Here is an 18,049-nt window from a genome sequence, read left to right as displayed (position 1 = left end):
AGCAGCTGGGTTACTAGGACCTGACACGGACCTGCAGGTTCTGTATAACGTCGGGGGAGGACTTGAAGCACAAAGCCAGTTCAGTCATCCCAAGGAACAGGTGAGAACCCAGAGGAGATGGGATCCAGTAACACACCTGCTGCTATATGCTCACTTTTGACTGAGGAGGTATCAGGTATCACACGCACAACTGCCTGCACCCTGTCATGTAAACACAATGTTCAGGAGATTTTACCCATATCTCAAATTTTTTAATTTAGGAAAGTCTTAAAAATTTTACTTTGAAAATTTGACTGAAAGGTGTAAAAATGACATTATGTAAACAGCTGTTTTTAATCACTTTGTTGGCATCAGAGAGCTGCAAAACTCCAAGAGGAGCCTCCTGCCACGGTTTTGTCAGCTAGCGATTGCTTCTGAGCTCTCAGCATGCAGCTCTCTCACAAACTGGACCAGACACTCCATATGCTCAGACAGGAAGTCAGGACGATGGTGAGTGCTCTAGAAAAAAATTTATAACTCTGTGACTTTTTGGAAAATATGTCTTCAGAACTGTAATTCACTGCAGTAAGGAGTGTTTGACAAGATTTCATTACTTATATCCAACAATGTAACATACCACAGTCATGACTGAAAATTTTATTTGAAAATACACACCTTAGGAATACTTAGTGCCATTTTTGTGGTTTGACCTCATGTTTTTTTTCAGTTATCTTTTGCATATTTAATCTTGCAATACTTTTGAGGTTCAAGTTCAAGAATTGGTGGTGAAATATGTTTCTGGTAGACTGCAACCTAATTTATTTATTTGTATGCAAACCACATTTTGCTCTTAGAGCTTTTTAATGACAAAGGGACCTGAAAAACCAAACAGGAGTTCAGTTAACTAGAAAAGGTTTTTAAATCAGTTTCAGTAACTTTGATGTTAATAAGACCATAAACTGTTGGACCAGAGGGGATACGGTACAAAACCTCCTTTTCAGGGTAGGTTTTATTAATGGTAGCCACACACAATTTTCCCTCTTTATCTTTTCTGTCTGTCTTTCTGCTAGTTTCACATTTGGTATGGGACAGTGTTGCTACTAGGATAGGATTGAATAGGATTGCACATCAGTACATCTCTCTGCTCGGAAAGGTTTGCTATCTTACCCCAGTACAATCTCAAGAACACAGATCATTTCAGGAGACATTTAGAAGGCTGCAGATGGCCTTAACTTGTCAACATGCCCGATGTATTCTCCTTTTTACAAGAAGGAACGAAATGAGTCGTACCAGAGCACTACAAAATGGCCTCCACCTGTTGTGAAAATCCCAGACCAAACAATCAGCAAGAGACGTTTTAAGGCCTAAAAGCCCATTGTCCTATGGTGGGTCCTGTGCTCATTGCCTGGCAACATGAAGCATGAACATAAACAGTTTTCTCCTTTACCATTGAACATCAGCATTGTTAGGTTTGCCACTGCATAGGCAACAGCATCCTGGGTTCCTCTAGGTTTATGTTGATGCTCATCCTGAGCCCTAATCCAATAAAACATGTCTGGTATATCAAGTTCAGTCCATCCAATACTCCCAGTTCACAACTTACACTGTCCATGAGCTCAGTAACCAAGTCCAGATCAGGGGAAGAGAACCAGAACACTGCCTTTTGGTTTACTTTTTTTTTCTTTTCTTTCTTTTTGAGCAATGTGTTTTTATGATAGATATCCCATTAGTGCTGTTGTATCTTGGGTAAATCTGAAATTCTCTAACATTAAGTGCAGAGAAATAAAAACACGTTGGATGTTCATGTGAGCTGTTCAGTCTTCAAATGTTCTGTTTTTTGCAGCTGTTCAGAGTGAAGCTGTCTCAAGGTGATGTTATCAGCACAAAAACTGCAAGTTGGTGTCATCAGATAGGGATTTATGTTGCCATGTTGCACTTATAAATGCACATGGAGTCCAGATCCAATTAATACAAAAATATTTTTGAAGCAATTTACAAATTTTTTTTAAACATGAAATGGAAAGAATGCTATTATGAGCATATGCATGTTACTAAAATATTTTTTGTATAAAGAATTGTTGAGCTTTTCAGTGAAAACGAATTCAAAACATGAAAAAGTTAATAACATTTGCTTGTGATAACTCGCAAATTAACATCTGAAACGTCACAACTTGCAAAAAAGTTAATCTTTCACTAAATATGTGAAGATGAACTTTGCTAAATTACTTTGTTCTTCTCTCACTGTTCCTCCTCAGAGTCAAGAAAAGGAGCGAGAAGAGCATGTTTGGAGGGAGAGGCTGCATCGCTGCCAGAGGCAACTGAAGGCCAAAGATGAGGAGATCAGTCGTCAAGCCCAGTATTTTGAGAACTTTAAAATCAAGCTCCAGCAGAAGCTCAACCTGGCCCAAGACAGAGAGCAGAGTCTGCAGAATCGTATCTACAGTTTAGAAAAGCAGTTACTGGATGTGACTGTTAGCTGTGCTACAGGAATGGCAACAATCACAGCTGTCAGAATTACATCTGGGACTGTAAAACCCATGAATGAACCAGACAAGTTACCGTCTATGAGAGGAGAGGGGGAAGGAGAGGAGGAAAACAAGGAAGGGAGGAAGAAACAGTGGAAGCCAAATGTGGGACCGTTGAGTAAAGAAGGGACAAAGGTTGATGAGAGTCAGACAGACTCAGTCATAGAGGGAGGACACGACAAGGAAACAAAACCTACTTCAAAGGAGGCCAGACTGCAAAGCTTCATTATTAGCCTCCAGGAGGATCTCAAGGTACTGCTGGAGAGAGAGGAGGATGGGATGACTGAGCGGAGGAAACTGTTGGAGGAGCTGCAGGAGGCCCAGGAGAACAGCCACTTTCTGGGCTGCACAGTGGAGGAGTTGAAGTCAGAACTGCATCTACTAAGACAGTCAGAGAGCTCCATGATGAAGGAGGTGGAAGACCTGAGAAAGGAGAACCAGAGTCTCCAGGAGATTCTCAGGGATGCAGCTAATTCCACACCTCTGCCGTCATCTCTAAAACCTGAGGCAACATGTACCGTTCCTGTAGTGAACTTGCCACGCTGCTGCCCGGACACACCGGTCAACCCTCTGTCATTGGGGATGGCACTTGGACAATCTTCAACAGGAAGCCTAGTAGGAGAGGTGCGTAAGCAGCAACTAACTTTATCATCATATCCAGAACTTCATGTGATTATTTTGTTGAGATCAAAATTTTGTTTATAATCAAACTGAGAACATGTAGACAGTAAGAGACAAAAAAGTGCTCATAATAATCTGAAAACTGCTTCAAATGAGCACCACCTCTAATGTAATGTACCGAGGAACCCCAAACCCCAATGTCACACATTTTTAATTTTTAGATTAAAATGTGTGACAGGAGAGCATTAAACTTTCCACAAGTCAATGAGCTACTTGTTGCTGGACAACTGCAGTCTTCCTATAGAAAATAGTGCTCTGTCTCATTAGAGTAGCTAACTGCTCATCCTGTAAATCTAAAAAAAAAAATCTAATTAAGCCTAAATATATATTTAGAGATAAAAGAGGTTATTTTTGCTTAACTGCATGTTTCAGAAGGTTGTAAATTAGTATGTTACTGATCTAAACTTAGAAAATTATTTGGCAAAACCTATTCTGCTGGTTCACTTGGAAAAAATATCACCTTAGTGTTGACCACATATATGTTATTGTTACATTTTTTCCCACAAAATAAAATCTTACAAGAAATGTGCTTCAGATAATTACAAAAACAGGAAAAAATTAATAAACTACAAGGTTATATTTTTTATCTACTGTTCTAAACTATCCATAAAACTACTTTTTCTTGTTTAATGTATTTATAGATGTTAATTGTAGGTTTTTCCTCACTTGTTGAATTGGGGGAAACATAAAAAAAACATTTTTTTAGACTTATACATAGATACTACATTGACTGAATTTTTTGCATTACATTATAGGGTTTTATGAATGAACGTTGATCAATATTTTGCAGTTGATAACTGGCTCAGAAATGTTGTGCATGCATGAATCATTTAAAGAGAATCCTAAGTGTTAGCATCCTTTTAACATTTGCTACTTTTTTATTATTTGTAGGTGCAGTCACATGGAGTTCCTGTGTCACATCTGTCTGCAGTTCAACGCATTGACCATAAGGGTGCAGCAGAGCACTCACGAAACAACCCAAGTGATCATTTTCCACTATCTTCGAGGACAACAAAACTAAATCCTCCCAATAATGTTCCCCAAATTGGTTCCAAACCCATCCCAGGTTTCCAAACCCTTTCCTTTTCCTCTGAGTTCATAACTGAACCTAAACTGGGAAATGTGGAGGAAATTCCCAGCGCAGAATCCGATGCCCTGAGTGCAGCTTTCCACAGCTTGGGGTTTGGTGACAATTCAAAAGCTCTTAAAGAAGAACGTGACCACCTGGAGGATGAGCTTGAGCACATAAAAGCAGAACTGCAGGCGATGACTCAGGAGAATGCTGAAATAAAGTTACAACTCAGGAGAGAGACTGAAAAACAACAAAGTGCAAAAGCTCAGTTGTCATCAGAAGAAAGGGTATTTCATGTTTTTTTTTCTTTAAAATGTTTTCAAGACCAATTGTCACTTCCATTATATTTGTATTGACATTGTATCTTTTTATTGTTATGCTTTATAGATTATCACACCTGCCACCTGTGATCTAGATCATCCTCTTCCATTAAATTCTGCCGGAGATGATGCAGTTTTTGACCTTGCACAAAGTGAGCTCATCCTAGCCCTGAATCAGGAAAACCGGGCTTTGGCAGATAGGATCCAAGAGCTGCAGACTCACATTGAACTCAGAGAAGAGGAGATGAAAACGGAGCAAACACACCTGAGGGAGTGCATTCGTCGGCTGGAGGAGGATGTTGTCAGGTTGGAGCAGGAGAACCAAGAACAAGTCAGTTTGATCTCAGAACTCACCAGGAAGACTGAAGATGATCTGAATACCATTATGGAGCTTCGGCAAAAATTTGAAGAGAGCAAAGAGAAACCACAGGGTAGCCAGCACCGCAGATCTCTGTGGCAAAATGAACACGACACTGAAATACCAGGATGCCTCCAACAGGAAAAACAAAAAGAATGTGTGGACAGCTTAGTAGAAAATATGCTTAAAGAAGATAAAGAAACACAGTTGAGTTTCAGTCAAGAAACTGGCAGATTGACCACAGCCTCCTCGTCTGGCTGTCAGCAAAACATTCAGCGTGACTCATTACAAAACTGCTCTCAGAACAGCCTGCATGTTAGTTCTTTGACAGATGAAGTAGCCCAGCTCAACAACTCAATCCAGAGCCTCAAAACCGAACAAAAAGAGCTGACAGCCAACATCAGTTCTCTTCAAGAAGAGCAGAAAGAAGTCGCTTTGTCACTCCAAAGACAAATGGAAGAAAAACAGCAGCTAACTCGCTCAGTATGGGCGCTGAAGGAGCAGAAAGATTGCATCTTTCAGTCTCTACATGGACTTAAACAAGAGAAAGAGCAGCTGAGCAGGGTTGTCTGCAGTCTGAGGGATGAAAAAGATCAGTACACAAGGTCCAACAGTGGCCTTAAAGAAGAGAAAGAGGAACTAAATCTGTTGTTATCTGCTCTTCAAAGAGATAAAGATGTGATAAAAGAATCCATTTTAAGTGGTGAAGAAGAGAGGGATCGGATCATAAAGTCTCTGCAGAGTTTACAGACAGAAAACGAGCAGCTAAGCCAATCTGTTCTTCATTTGAATGAACAGCGAGACAAAATAGAAGAGTCCCTTAAGAGTCTCACAGAACAGAGAGACCAGAAGGAACTAACTCACACTTTAAAAGAGGAGCGTGACCAGCTAATAATATCTGTCAGCGGTTTGAAAGAAGAAAAGGAAAAAGTCGAGCAATCAATCATCTGTTTAAAGGAAGAGCAAAGAAACATAAAGCAAATAATCCTGAGTTTACAAGAGGACAGGTGCAGCCTTCAATTGCAAGCTGAGAAGACCCATCATGAATTAAGTCTAAGAAATGATAATATGACAAAGAGAACAGAGAAAGGGGATGATGCTCCAGGATGTGAGACCAGTAACAATAGAGGAAAGTCTGTGAAGGTACTTAAAGTAATTTCACTGACATATTAAGTCTTATGTTTTAAGTTCATACCCTAATAGTGCTGCAGTTCACCACACCTTGTTTAACTCAATGTAATTTCTATGAATGACAGAATGTAAGTGACCTGATGAGGGAAATTGAAGATTTGGGAGACGCATTAAAGAAGTCAAGAGAAGAAGTGGGAAAGAATCATGCAGAGGTGAGTGCAAGAAACTATGAATATGTCATACTTGTATGTACATGATAATTATTGTTTTTCTTTTATCTGAAGATAAGAAAGCTGCATACTGACCTGTCCCAGTCAGAAGCCAGGCGTGAAGCAGTAGAAAAAAAGTTAGCTGATCAGATCATGAAACTGACAGAATCAGCCAGTCAGAGGGAAGACATCATGAAGGAAAATGAGACCCTCACACTGCAGGTACTTCATTAAATTCATCTTAACCTCCTTTCATTAATATACTGCTGTGATGTTAATAAAATTATCTCACATCTTTTGTGTAAATGGAGTTCTACATGAAGAATCACAGATAAAACCTCATATAGAAAACACTGTTCTAAATGAAAAAGAAATAACTCCTAATTACATATACCCTCAATCATAAAAAAAAAACTCTTGTCCATCTTCATATGGCTAATCCTATTCTGGATGTTTTATGCATAGTTTTGTGGTGAATATTGTGTAGTTCTATTTAGTAAAATCCAGAAATCTTGGATATTCAGATTTTCCAAGAATGTTTCTTGAGCTAAGATCAGTTTTCACTGAACTTGATGTAGTTCAAGGAATTTTTGATCTGAAAGTTCAACTCAACGACAAAAGAAAAAGAAACATTCTCTGTGCTTCTCATATTTTTCTTAGACTTCTAAGAAGAAGACCAAGAAGACTAAAACCATAACGCCTGCTTTGATCAGAAATGCTCTATGATGCCCAAAATTTATCAGTTTGTTGTATTTTTAAAAAGAAGCCACCAATTCCTTACACCAGTCATACAATGATCCAATTAACTGAACACTCCCCCTGAACCTGGTAAAATATCTCTATAAGCCACTTATTTATCTCTCTGATTTTATGCTTTTGCAGACTCTCCTATCTTTATTTCAAAGGTTTTATTTCTGCTATTGTATATAAAACAAAGAACTCTTTTTTTTTCTAGAAGCCGTTTTTTTGTTTTCAAAGGCTACGGCGTCACAAGATTGAAATCAAACTGTTTTGTGGAGATGAAAGTCAGGTTTTCATGTAGTTTGGCAGCTTTTTGTTGTCGTGAGACAGTTTGTGCTCCTACTTTGTAAACAGAGCGTATATGCATTGGGTCTGACTAGTGGCTGTGGCTCATGCAGGTGAAGGAGCTGCAGGATAAAATGATGGTCCTGCTCACAGAGAAGACTGATGCTTTGTCTCTTAAGGCACAAACAGACGAACACCATCACATCCTTTCTGCTCAGCTCAAAGCTAAGGCACGGCTTGTTTATTTTTTTTATCACTCAGTATGAACCATCGAGGACATTTATTTAAGTAACAACCATGCGGCAATGACTTAAGGCTGATAAACGGATGTTTTACAGACATATAACAAGGTGATGGCAACATTTTCCATTTAATCAACATCATTGTTCTTCTGCTGTTTGAAGTAGCCCCATTAATTTGTCCTTGATGTGAAATATGTGTGTAACCCTCCACAGACTGTGGCTCTGGAGGAGCTGAACTCAGAGTACATCGCTCTGAAACGAGGACGGGGCAGGAGGGACGATCAGACCGCTGCGCTCGTCTCCCTCAGAGCACGCTATAATGACATCAGAGCTAAGGTGGGTAACCAGTCAGCAGCTTTTCTGATGTTCTGCCTTCATTTTTTTTTTTAGAATTAAATGTGTGTGATTTTATTTGCAGTATGATGCACTTCTTAAAAGAAAAAGCCAAACTGATCTGGATGTAGCTCCCTTAAAGGTGAGAAAACAAAATAATTTTTCACCTGAATCGTTTTAAATAGTTTTTGCTGCTTAACAGCTCCCTGTGCATGATTTTTGCTAACAAACATATTTTTTCCAATAATAGGCCAAGCTGTCTTGCCTGGTGGTGAAGTGTCAGGAGAGAAACATCTTGTTAGCTGAGATGATGAAGTCCATGCACAGAGATGGCAGTCTGGAGCCCAGGCTGACGCAGCAGGCCGAGCATCTGCTCAGTGATGCTGCTCTGCAGGATTACACTGCTGCATTCTCACCAGAAAGCAAAATACAACGCAGAGAGCACAATCGTGATTTTACACATTTCTTTTCAGCATTTCAAGGCTGCAACAAGGGAATCCTGCCTGACCCAACCTGCCCAGTTGTGTCAAACTGTTTGATTACGCATCAAAATAAAGTCTCAGCTGAATCTGGAGTTCAGTGTGGTGAAAGTGAAAAACACTCTTTGATATTTGCTAGAGAAACTTCAGCAAATCCCCAGGACTGCTGGAAAGTTGCACCTGCAGCAGCAGAAACACTGAAGGAAACCCCTCCTGGGTCAGTGTCTCCTTCAAGTTCTGGGGTGTCCTCTGTTGTCCCATTAAAGGAGATCTTCTCCACAAACAACCCCCAGGTGAGGAAATATGAACATTTTTAAAACATGTGTTATAAAGCAACCCTTCGCCATAGTTTACAAATAATGATGCATAATATAGCTAAGCCAAAACAATGGTTTTGTTCTTCCACAGCAGCTGATTATAAATAAACAAAGTGAAATAATGGATTTATAATTTTGATTACAGATATTTGATTCAAAGAGTTGAAGATGAATCCAAACACAAAAAAAGCAGATAAATTATGCAAATATTTAACTTGAAAGATACCAGAAAATTTCTCTGATACCTTTTTCAATTTGTAGGATGCTCAAGTTATACTTAAATTTTGTTTTATTGCACCTAAATAGTTAAAACCAGTAATTGTCCAATTTAAAGCTCCAGACAATCTAGTCATAAACTCATCTTCTGTCTGTAATGAGAATGTATGTATTCTCTGTTTGAAAGTTGTGTTGTTGTTTATAAATAACAAACAGTAAATGTTTATTAACCCCTGCTCAGCCATCTCCTGTCACCGCATCACTCGAAGCATCTAGCCGACCAGAGAATATCAACTTTCTTGATTTGGAGGTGAAAGACAAACACTCCTCAGATACAGCCAAGGTGGGAATACACTTGCATGGTCCTCCGTCAGCGTCCTCAAGCACACGGGTCAGTCCCAGCAGGAGACTCAGCAGTCCTGAGAAGATTCTCAACCTGCAAGAAGAACTGCAGAAGACACTGATGGACAGCTTTCAGGTAACCTGAGGCGTAAATGTTTAACATGTTTATGGCTTTTTAAGAACGCCTTTAAGTTTTAAAAATATATTTTAACACAAATCAAAGTAAGTGGTTAAGATGGTTCATGTTTCTGTGTGGTGTGTCTTCTTTTAAAGGCACCAGAGAGAAGAGGGCGAGGAAAGCATTCTCAGAGAAATCGCTCACCTTCAGCACCTGCAGACCAAAACTCACCCAAACCTTTCAGTGTTAAATGTACTGACTCTCTGCCAGTCTCACAATTTTGTTTCCACACTGAACACTCCCCAGACGTAGCTACTAATTCTGACACTTCTAAGAAATCACCAACACTGTTTAATGCAGTCACATCTCGGTCTACTAATGCCAAATTAAGTCCAAGCATGTTCACTTCCTGCCACCTTAAAGCAGACAGGTCTAAAAGTCAAGAACTTGTAATATGTCCTGATTTTTCTCTCAAGTCTGCGACTCACAGAAAAGACGGCTCCATCTCTAGTGATGACACCAAGTTATTCACGCACACAAAGAAGATAGAAAAGAAACCCATCCCCATGCTTGATTTATCTGACATTACACAAACGAATCCACTCAATACATACTGTAGTCAGTCTGCTCGTTTCTCTCCTGAGAAATCCCACAAGGCTGCTACGCATTCCACTGCTGCATTGGAAAATGCTTCAAGACCCAGACCAGGTAAGGTGAAAACTCACGATGTCTGGACTTTATTTTTCTGTGCGAAAAATAAAATATTGTCAGTGAGTGCTGTCTGAAAAGCTGAATCTTCTCTTATTTATCACTTCCAGAAACCTATTTCATATTACATTTGCTGTGTTTTGATTCCAATTTACATGATTTTTGAGACAGATAGATACACATATGATGCATTCAGGTGCAAATGGGCTATTTTTTATTTCTTTCCAGCAATAAAAATCTTGAACACTCTTACACAACTTCAGCTACTCATAAGTTTTAAGGTGAGAGACAAAAATTCAAGAAGATGAGGACCTGAGCAACTATTATTGTGTTGAGAAAGACGTTGCACTACATTACGCCACCATATTGGTTTTTCTTCTCCTATTCTTGTGATATTAGATTCCCTGCAAATATGTCCTTTTCTCTGTGCCTGTCTTTTAAATTAATGAAAACGTTGCAGCACACTCCAGTGCACATTCTTGTTTAGTGTTCCCCATTTCACTGCCTGCACTACACTCTGCTGTATACGATTATTACGTTTTAATGTATCATTTGGGCCTATTAGCTCTCTCTGAATGTACTGTGTTGTTTCGTTTCTTGTGGTTAGAATTTGAAATATGAAAACGGCTTGCCCTTCTACACTGAAAAAAGCAAAGAAAACTGAGTTTAAATGGCTCAAATTTTGCCTAACTTTCTTTAGAAGCTCCAGCGGAGGTTCGCTCTGTTGAGGTTATTAAAACAGTGGGACAAAGCAGTCTTTTGATTGGCTGGGAGAGGCCTCCTCTTGACGAGCTCGGCTGCAGCAACGACACTTTTGTGTATGGCTACAGGGTGGGTAGAAAAAATATGCTCTTTATATTTGCATGTTTTTTTTTCATTTACAACCTTGGGATGTTTACAATGTGTCTTGATCAAATACAGCATTTCATTTTCATCCCTCAGGTGTTTGTCAACAAGGAATTTCATAAATCTGTCCTGAGCTCAGCGTGTACCAAGGTACCAGCCCTCTTAACACTTTACAGATGAAATATGCTAAATTTTATTTACCTAAAACAAGTACTCATATGTAGTGTAATTTTTTTTTCTTTTAGTGTATTCTGGAGAACATCAACTTGAGTGAACCTGTCCACATTGGTGTTCAGACTCTGGGCTCTAATGGACTCCACTCTGACACCGTCTGCGCCCTTTATTTCAGCTCAAAAAGAGAAGAGTGACCCTCGTTCTAACCTCTAAGTGGGACAGAACAGCAGGTTAGATTTGTGTTCTTATTTGGTTAACCATCTCAAATGTGTTTTCGATCTTTGTATATCAGATGAAATGCAGCAAATTCTTTATGAAGGCTTTCAGTGCACAGTTGGTTTGTTTCTGCATATTTAATTTACGACGCAATGTGTAGCAGAAAACTAACGCAACACCCTGTGAACACACCGTCTCACAGAGAAACATGAACCTCCATTACTGGTGCCAGCGATTGTATAGTATGTACTCGGCTAGGGTTAAGCCGCAGCAAGCTTAAAATACACACACTTCTGGGTCAAACTGAGCCAAATAGGCACTGATGGAAAAGACCCAATAGTGGTGGCAGCTTGATGCAGGTCACTCCTTTCAGATTTTTATCTGTGAAGAATTAAAAAAAAAATTGCATTCTATTTCCATGATGATCTGAACCCTGTTGATCTGTCACATAAATCCTTTTTAGTAAAAAAAAAAAATGAAAATTAAAAAATTAAAACCAAATATAAAAACATTTTAATAAATTATTAAAATGGGTGTGGATATTTTTAAAGAATACTGTAAGTCTAGTCTGAGTAGATATAATTATTATTGTTTGTAAGTAAAAGCAATCACTTTAAAGTTTTCAACCAACTTTAAACCATCTTTTTGTCCTGTTTCCATGTGTGTTTGCCCTTCAGTTCACAGCCATCTATACCTGCAGTCCCCTGCGGGAGCGTCCAGCCCTCAACCTTACTTAAGTTAACTCTGCTGGAACAACGGTGCTGTTGGGAGAATCAGGCTGGCCAATCAGAGGAAAGACATCCAGCACTGTTTTTACCTGCCAGTAAGCATTTGGCAACCTGAAGCCGAAGGCTAAACCTCAAAGCAGTTACATGAAGATGTCAAAGGAAGTTCTGTGAGCTTTCTGCCACTGCAATCAAATGTAATTTCCTGTAAAAAAATAAAACTTGTGCCTTTCATGTTGAAGTAAGACCTGCAGAACCTTTTAGAAAAGGTGTTGTGACAACATGAAAGTCAGCTGTGACTGCCAACAAAACGTGTTCTAAAAACCAACCAAGTGTTGTCAAGGTAAACATGCATTATTGACTTTGTTCACGGATATGTTGGAGTGACATCTTCATCTTGTATGCTGTGTGGACCTTATGCTACATTCAAGAGCTCCGCTGATGCCTCTGGACTCTGAAGCTGAACATCCAGCTAAAGCAACATTAAAGACCCGTGGACTGAAAACACATCAGACGTGATGATCATACTACTTGATTTTTATACATGAAGCCAAATATATTTCAATGACTATTCACTCCAAAGACTTGTTTACTCTTTGGAGTGAACAAGACCACCGGATATATAAAACTATAAACATTTGCACACAGGGAACTACTTAGGTCTTTAAAAAGAAAGTTTAAAAATCACTGATATTTTTTTGTAGAGAATATTATCAAAACATATGCCAGTATACTGTACCTCACACTGTATGTCTTCTTGTATGGATGGCACTTCAAACTTAATGTTTGCACTCAAGAGTTTTGTTCCTTTTTTAAATGTTCACAACACAGTATATTGTTTTGCTACAGGCTATAAGTGTGTGTGAAGTGGACTCTTTGCGGCAAAGGTATTTTTCTATTAGTTATTAATGTTGAGTTCCCACAGATTCATTCTTACTGTACCAAGAATAAACATTTATAAGATAGTAAATACCCGGATGTTTGTGTGCCTGTCTATGTACCACAAAAACTTCTTACTATTCACAAATAAAAACATAATTATTGAGGTAAAATATTTCTCAGTTTTCCAAACAATAGAACTTTCTTTTAGCTTAACAAGCCCACATTCCCTTTATCGCTCTAACTTTGAGGTTCTTAATGCTTAATGAAAACCGCTCCTAATAAGCACTAGATGGCAGTCACGAGGCACTTACTTGTGAGGTCATGTCAAATCTGACAGGTATTATTAACAGAAGATTTATTTCAATGGTTGATGCATCAAAAGACATTTAATTTACTTAGAATGTTGGAGTGGCTGTATCTTAATTCAACGAGCCACAATACCTATTATTCTTTCAATGAGTGTGAAAGAATAAGAAGCACAAACAGCAAAAAGAAGCTTATTAATCACCTGCTGTGCTCGGCAGCTTTGAGAGCTCCTCTGAGATTGTTATTGCTGGAGCTCTGCAGAAAGAACGGGCCTACAGGCAGAGTAGTGTGTGTGTTATACTGTAGGTGTATAATTTACGGATTCAAGACGACTGCATAGTAAATTAACTTTACAAAGAATGTCTCAAAATGTTAGTCCTGCTGATAATTTCAATATAAAAAGCATTTTAATTGGTTATTTATAGAAAATGTACACCACAATATCTATCTCACTTACAGTGCTTTATTCTAATTTAGAACACTTTCCCTTCGAACAATAAAACAAGCTACACATTTTGTATGTATTTAATGTAAAAGATTGCAGGTTAAAGGATGTAATGTGTGTAAAAATTTGTAGTTAAAAGCTTAGTTGGTAGTGGCTTCTCCCTACTATTTGAAAAAACATGCATTACATTGTATAATGATTACAAATCAACTGTAGGTCAGGATGCTTCATAAGCCTGCAGAAAACTAGTGTTGGATCACTATTATTAGCTACGGTCTTATTCATATTCCTGAACGCTTTTCATATTTTGACATCTTTCAACCACAAACCTAACTCATTTTTTGTGAATGGGAAGAAGAAGAAGAAAATGTTTTCAGCATAATATTTTACTTTGTAAAATTCTGACATGTCACCTGTGAACATCAACTTATGAATCTTTCCGCAGATTCTCAAGTGAGAAAAGGTTTCAGGTTTGACTGGACCCTTTTGATGCAAATTGACATACAATCTTATGTCATTAACAGGCTTTCTGCCAAGGTTGCTCCATCCCTTTCCCAGTCCATGCAAAAATAGGCATCTGGACCGCTGCCATGTTTCACTATGGAGATTATGTGTCCATGGTGATGCAGTGTTTTGCATGTGACTAAAAAGTTACATTTTCATCTCATCTGACCTCATTTTCTTCTAAATGACTGCTGTGTCCCCGAAACCTTAAATTGGACTCCTTCCACACTTCTTTCATTTTGAATGTACACACATGAACTCTTCTTAAGTAATCATGTTTGAGAGCGAGTGGTTTCAAAATATCAGTAGGAAGGGGCTGAAAACAAACATGTGCCGTAGTTTTCAGGTTTTTGTTTTTTTAAAATGTATTAAAATCTTTATCTTCCTTTTTTGGTTGGTTTGTGGTAATAAATCCCACACACACAAAAAAAAAAAAAAACACTGAACTTTGTGCTTGCATTTTGACAAAGTGTAAAAAAATTTGAAGGGGTGATAATAAAATTACAAGGTATCATAAAAGACTGACAAGATTATTGCTGAAGGTCCTTTTGCTACAGTTTCCTCTGTGTGTATCTGAGAGTGTATGAGCCCTGCAGGGGATATACATTTCCAACTTGAAGGAAAGTATATGTGTGTTTGTGTGTGTGCGTGTGCATGTGTGTGTGTGTGTGTGTGTGTGTGTGTGTGTGTGTGTGTGTGTGTGTGTGTGTGTGTGTGTGTGTGTGTGTGTGCCGTCACCAGCAAGGTTAACGGGGGGCTTTCTTGAAAAAGAGATGCGAATGAGAAAGAGAAGCAGAGGGATGGAGTGCTGATGTTGTAATTTCACCCAGAGGCGACGCTGTCACTCCATCACTCCCGCTGACGCCTGAAGAGTCGGGGGGTCAGCGAGTGGAGGCGGGCGGTGTTTGGAGCGTGGGCTGCTCACACCCAGAGATCAGCTCTATAATAAGAGGGTTTCTGCTGCTCGTGAGTCTGGGCAGATGTGTCTTTGTTGCTGGGGGTGGTTATGTTTTGTTGCGTTGTCATGCAGTGGCGTTGTGGTAGATATCGTCCCTGCTGGGAGTCCCTGCAGGCGTCTTTACTTCCTAGATTCACAAACGCTCCTGAAAATGACGAGCTGAAGGGAAATCATTCAGTTTGTGTACATGTGCAGGATTTTGTGTTTGTGAAACCTTTCCTCTCGCCGTGTTTCCGCCTGCTGGTTCTATCAGTCCATCTCAGAGATGATATATTTAGAGGCAAAGCACTATCAGAGCTCACAGCTGACCGCCTCTGATTCGATTCTGACAGCATTCAAAGCAATCCCTTCTCTTTTTGTCCTGCTCATTTTTCTGCCTGCTTCTTTCGTCTTTCTCTTGTCAACATCATCTATCTTTTTTTCCCCGTCTTTGTGTTTCTTTTTTCCTCTTACATACATTTTGCCATGTGCTTATGTTCCTTCATACACTTCTTTAAAGGCCTTCTTTCTTCCATGAATTTTATTTTAACCCATAACCCATTTCTCTCACTTTTTCCTTTTTTTATCTGGGCTTCATTACAGCTGTTGCATTGCGAAATTTGATCTCTTGAAAACTCTTTTGTCTCGTCTCTCTTCCGCTGTTGTTTCCTCCCAATTTTCTCCACAATTCCATGTTCTATAATCCACATCCACTCTCGACTAAATGCATGCAGAAACACACATCAAGCTGAGCAACTTTTAATTTGTGGAAAAAAAAAAAGACAAGCAATTAGTTGCTATTACATCCTTGAATGTGCCTGCAAAAGCAAGCCTAATCTCATTAATCACAAACAATGGGGGCGGTAATCGAGAAGCATGTTTATGCAAATCCCCACACACTGTAATCTCCTACATGCTTGATAGCCAAAACAGAGGAGGTGTGCTTGCTTTTAAAAATATTTTTCTGTTCGTTTGACTTTGTCATGTTTTTCTTCCCAACCACTGCAGGTGCTTCCGGGACTGCAGGTCTGAAGGAGTGTACTTTCTCAGGACAATCCTGAGAAATTATTGATTCCCATTGCTATCCCCCCTACTTCTGATCACAAATAGCCCTGATATGTGGAGCACAGAGTTTTACACCCCACCTCCGTTCAGCTGCACGTCCCTCCTCATTTTCCTCTGCCTCCTGGCAAATTCTCCATCTCATTTCCTTTGTCAACCATCAGTTCTCCCTGTTTCTTCTGTTTTCATGCTTTCCATTTGCATGTTTATTGTTTGCCTCTCTTTCTCGTTTTCCCTGTCCCTCACATTGTGTCTCCTCGCGTCTGTTTCTTCATTTATCCACATTTTAACTTTCCCATTATTGTGCTATTTCTTTCCACATCTTTCATTGGAGCTGTTGGTCCAGGAGACAAACATGATTCGCAACTAAATATAGCCTAGGTAAAACATATTAAGATTATCTCCGTACATCCTCTTTCTTCTCCCTCACGAGCACCCTGTCTTTTTTCCCATAATATCTTCTCTGTTTTAGCCTTCATCTCTCTTGAGTTATGTGCCAGTTTCAGATGAACATGACGAAGATGGCGCAATGTAAATCCTGGAGCTATCAGAGGCCTGATAAAGGTCAAACACTCCCTGACAGCCTGAGGAAAAGTGGATCCATGAGTTGTGTTGAGGGATATTTTGAGGCATGTCATAATGTATCTAGACTGGTTGAAAGTTGTATGTATTTAGATTAATCAGAAATTCTTTAAAACACCAACTAATACTTGTGAGATGACACACCCGGACTTTAGGGAAGAGAAACAAAACAATGTAGAAATAAAGCCACATTAAGACCTTTTTAACACATCAGACTTACAATGAGGAATGCTAGTGGAAGCATCATGCTGTGGGAAGGCATGAAGGGGAAACTGGGGAGAGTTGACAGGATGATGAATAAAACTAATCTCAGTACAAATGGGAAGAAGGTCGTTTGAGGGTCTTAAAGGATTGAGACGAGAATCTAATGATTTGGTCTGATGTTCACTGATGCGTTTTGACCAACTGAACTGAACGTGAGCTATTTTGAAAAGAAGAGCGGTTAAATATTTCAGCAATGTACAATGGTGGTAAAGACCTACCTCAAGATGCTCGCATAATTGTGCTGCGATTCATAGTATTAATTCATGTGATAGAAATAAATTTATAAACCTCCCCACTCTGCTCCTTCAAACTAGCAACGGCAATTAGCAAACACCTGGTGGAAGTGCACTTCTGCTCAGCTTGTCATATGAATTATTTATCAGTTCAGTACTCCGACAAATGTTTGACGGAGAAATGTTGACGTGATGCGTCAACATTATCTTATCTGAAAGAGCAGGAAGTTCTTAAAAAAAAAAAAACAGAGGCCCAATTTCAACCCGTTAATTCGCAGAGTCAAGTTTAAGTCAATGTCATCATTAATATGTAAAGCATTTTTATGACAACTGAAAGTGACATAATTACTTGATTGTGCTATAAAATGACACGAAGTGGCTGGAAAACACGTAATACTGCCCCTTTAAAAAAAATAACTATTTTGACATTTTTAAAAAGAACTTTGAATTCAGTTTTATATCTGCATATAAAAGAAAACAATATCATGTATCATTGTCTCATTATGTTTTACCTCAACCTATTAAAATCATACAAAGAAAATATAATTTAACATCTGTAATATGAGATGATATTACAGATATGTCTATTCATTGATGAACAAATTGGACGTTAGGATTAATAAGGTGGTAGTAGGAGTGTTTGGTCTCAGTGTGTGTGCGTCTGCCTGTGGAGATGGAGCTCAGTGTGGGAGCTGTCCACCGTCACTGGTGCTGAAAGTGGATTGATTCCCCTCTTAAGTAAAAGTAAATTTGATGAGCAGGAGGGAAGTAAGGAGGAGGAGCAGCAGGAAGACGAGAGTGCAAACCACGAAGAGTT

General features: G+C 39.1%; 1 protein-coding gene across 1 annotated transcript; it reads left to right on the top strand.

Moving 5' to 3' along the window:
• The first annotated feature begins 2 nt into the window (after positions 1–2).
• LOC129362569 (rootletin-like) lies at positions 3–13,069 on the top strand. The gene is made up of 17 exons (XM_055034149.1): positions 3–100; positions 355–489; positions 2,235–3,128; positions 4,077–4,544; positions 4,645–6,078; positions 6,192–6,278; positions 6,351–6,497; positions 7,415–7,531; positions 7,757–7,879; positions 7,962–8,018; positions 8,127–8,648; positions 9,130–9,366; positions 9,504–10,056; positions 10,757–10,887; positions 10,999–11,052; positions 11,148–11,306; positions 11,970–13,069. Exons 2-16 carry the CDS (start codon positions 427–429, stop codon positions 11,268–11,270), a joined length of 5,010 nt encoding a protein of 1,669 aa, XP_054890124.1. The 5' UTR covers positions 3–100; positions 355–426; the 3' UTR covers positions 11,271–11,306; positions 11,970–13,069.
• The last annotated feature ends 4,980 nt before the right edge of the window (positions 13,070–18,049 follow it).

The sequence above is a fragment of the Poeciliopsis prolifica genome, unplaced genomic scaffold, assembly GCF_027474105.1.
Source record: "Poeciliopsis prolifica strain line A6 unplaced genomic scaffold, Auburn_PproV2 SCAFFOLD009, whole genome shotgun sequence".
NCBI classification, from domain to species: Eukaryota; Metazoa; Chordata; class Actinopteri; order Cyprinodontiformes; family Poeciliidae; genus Poeciliopsis; species Poeciliopsis prolifica.
Note: the sequence above shows the minus strand (reverse complement) of the source record. Positions and strands in the feature narration are given on the sequence as shown.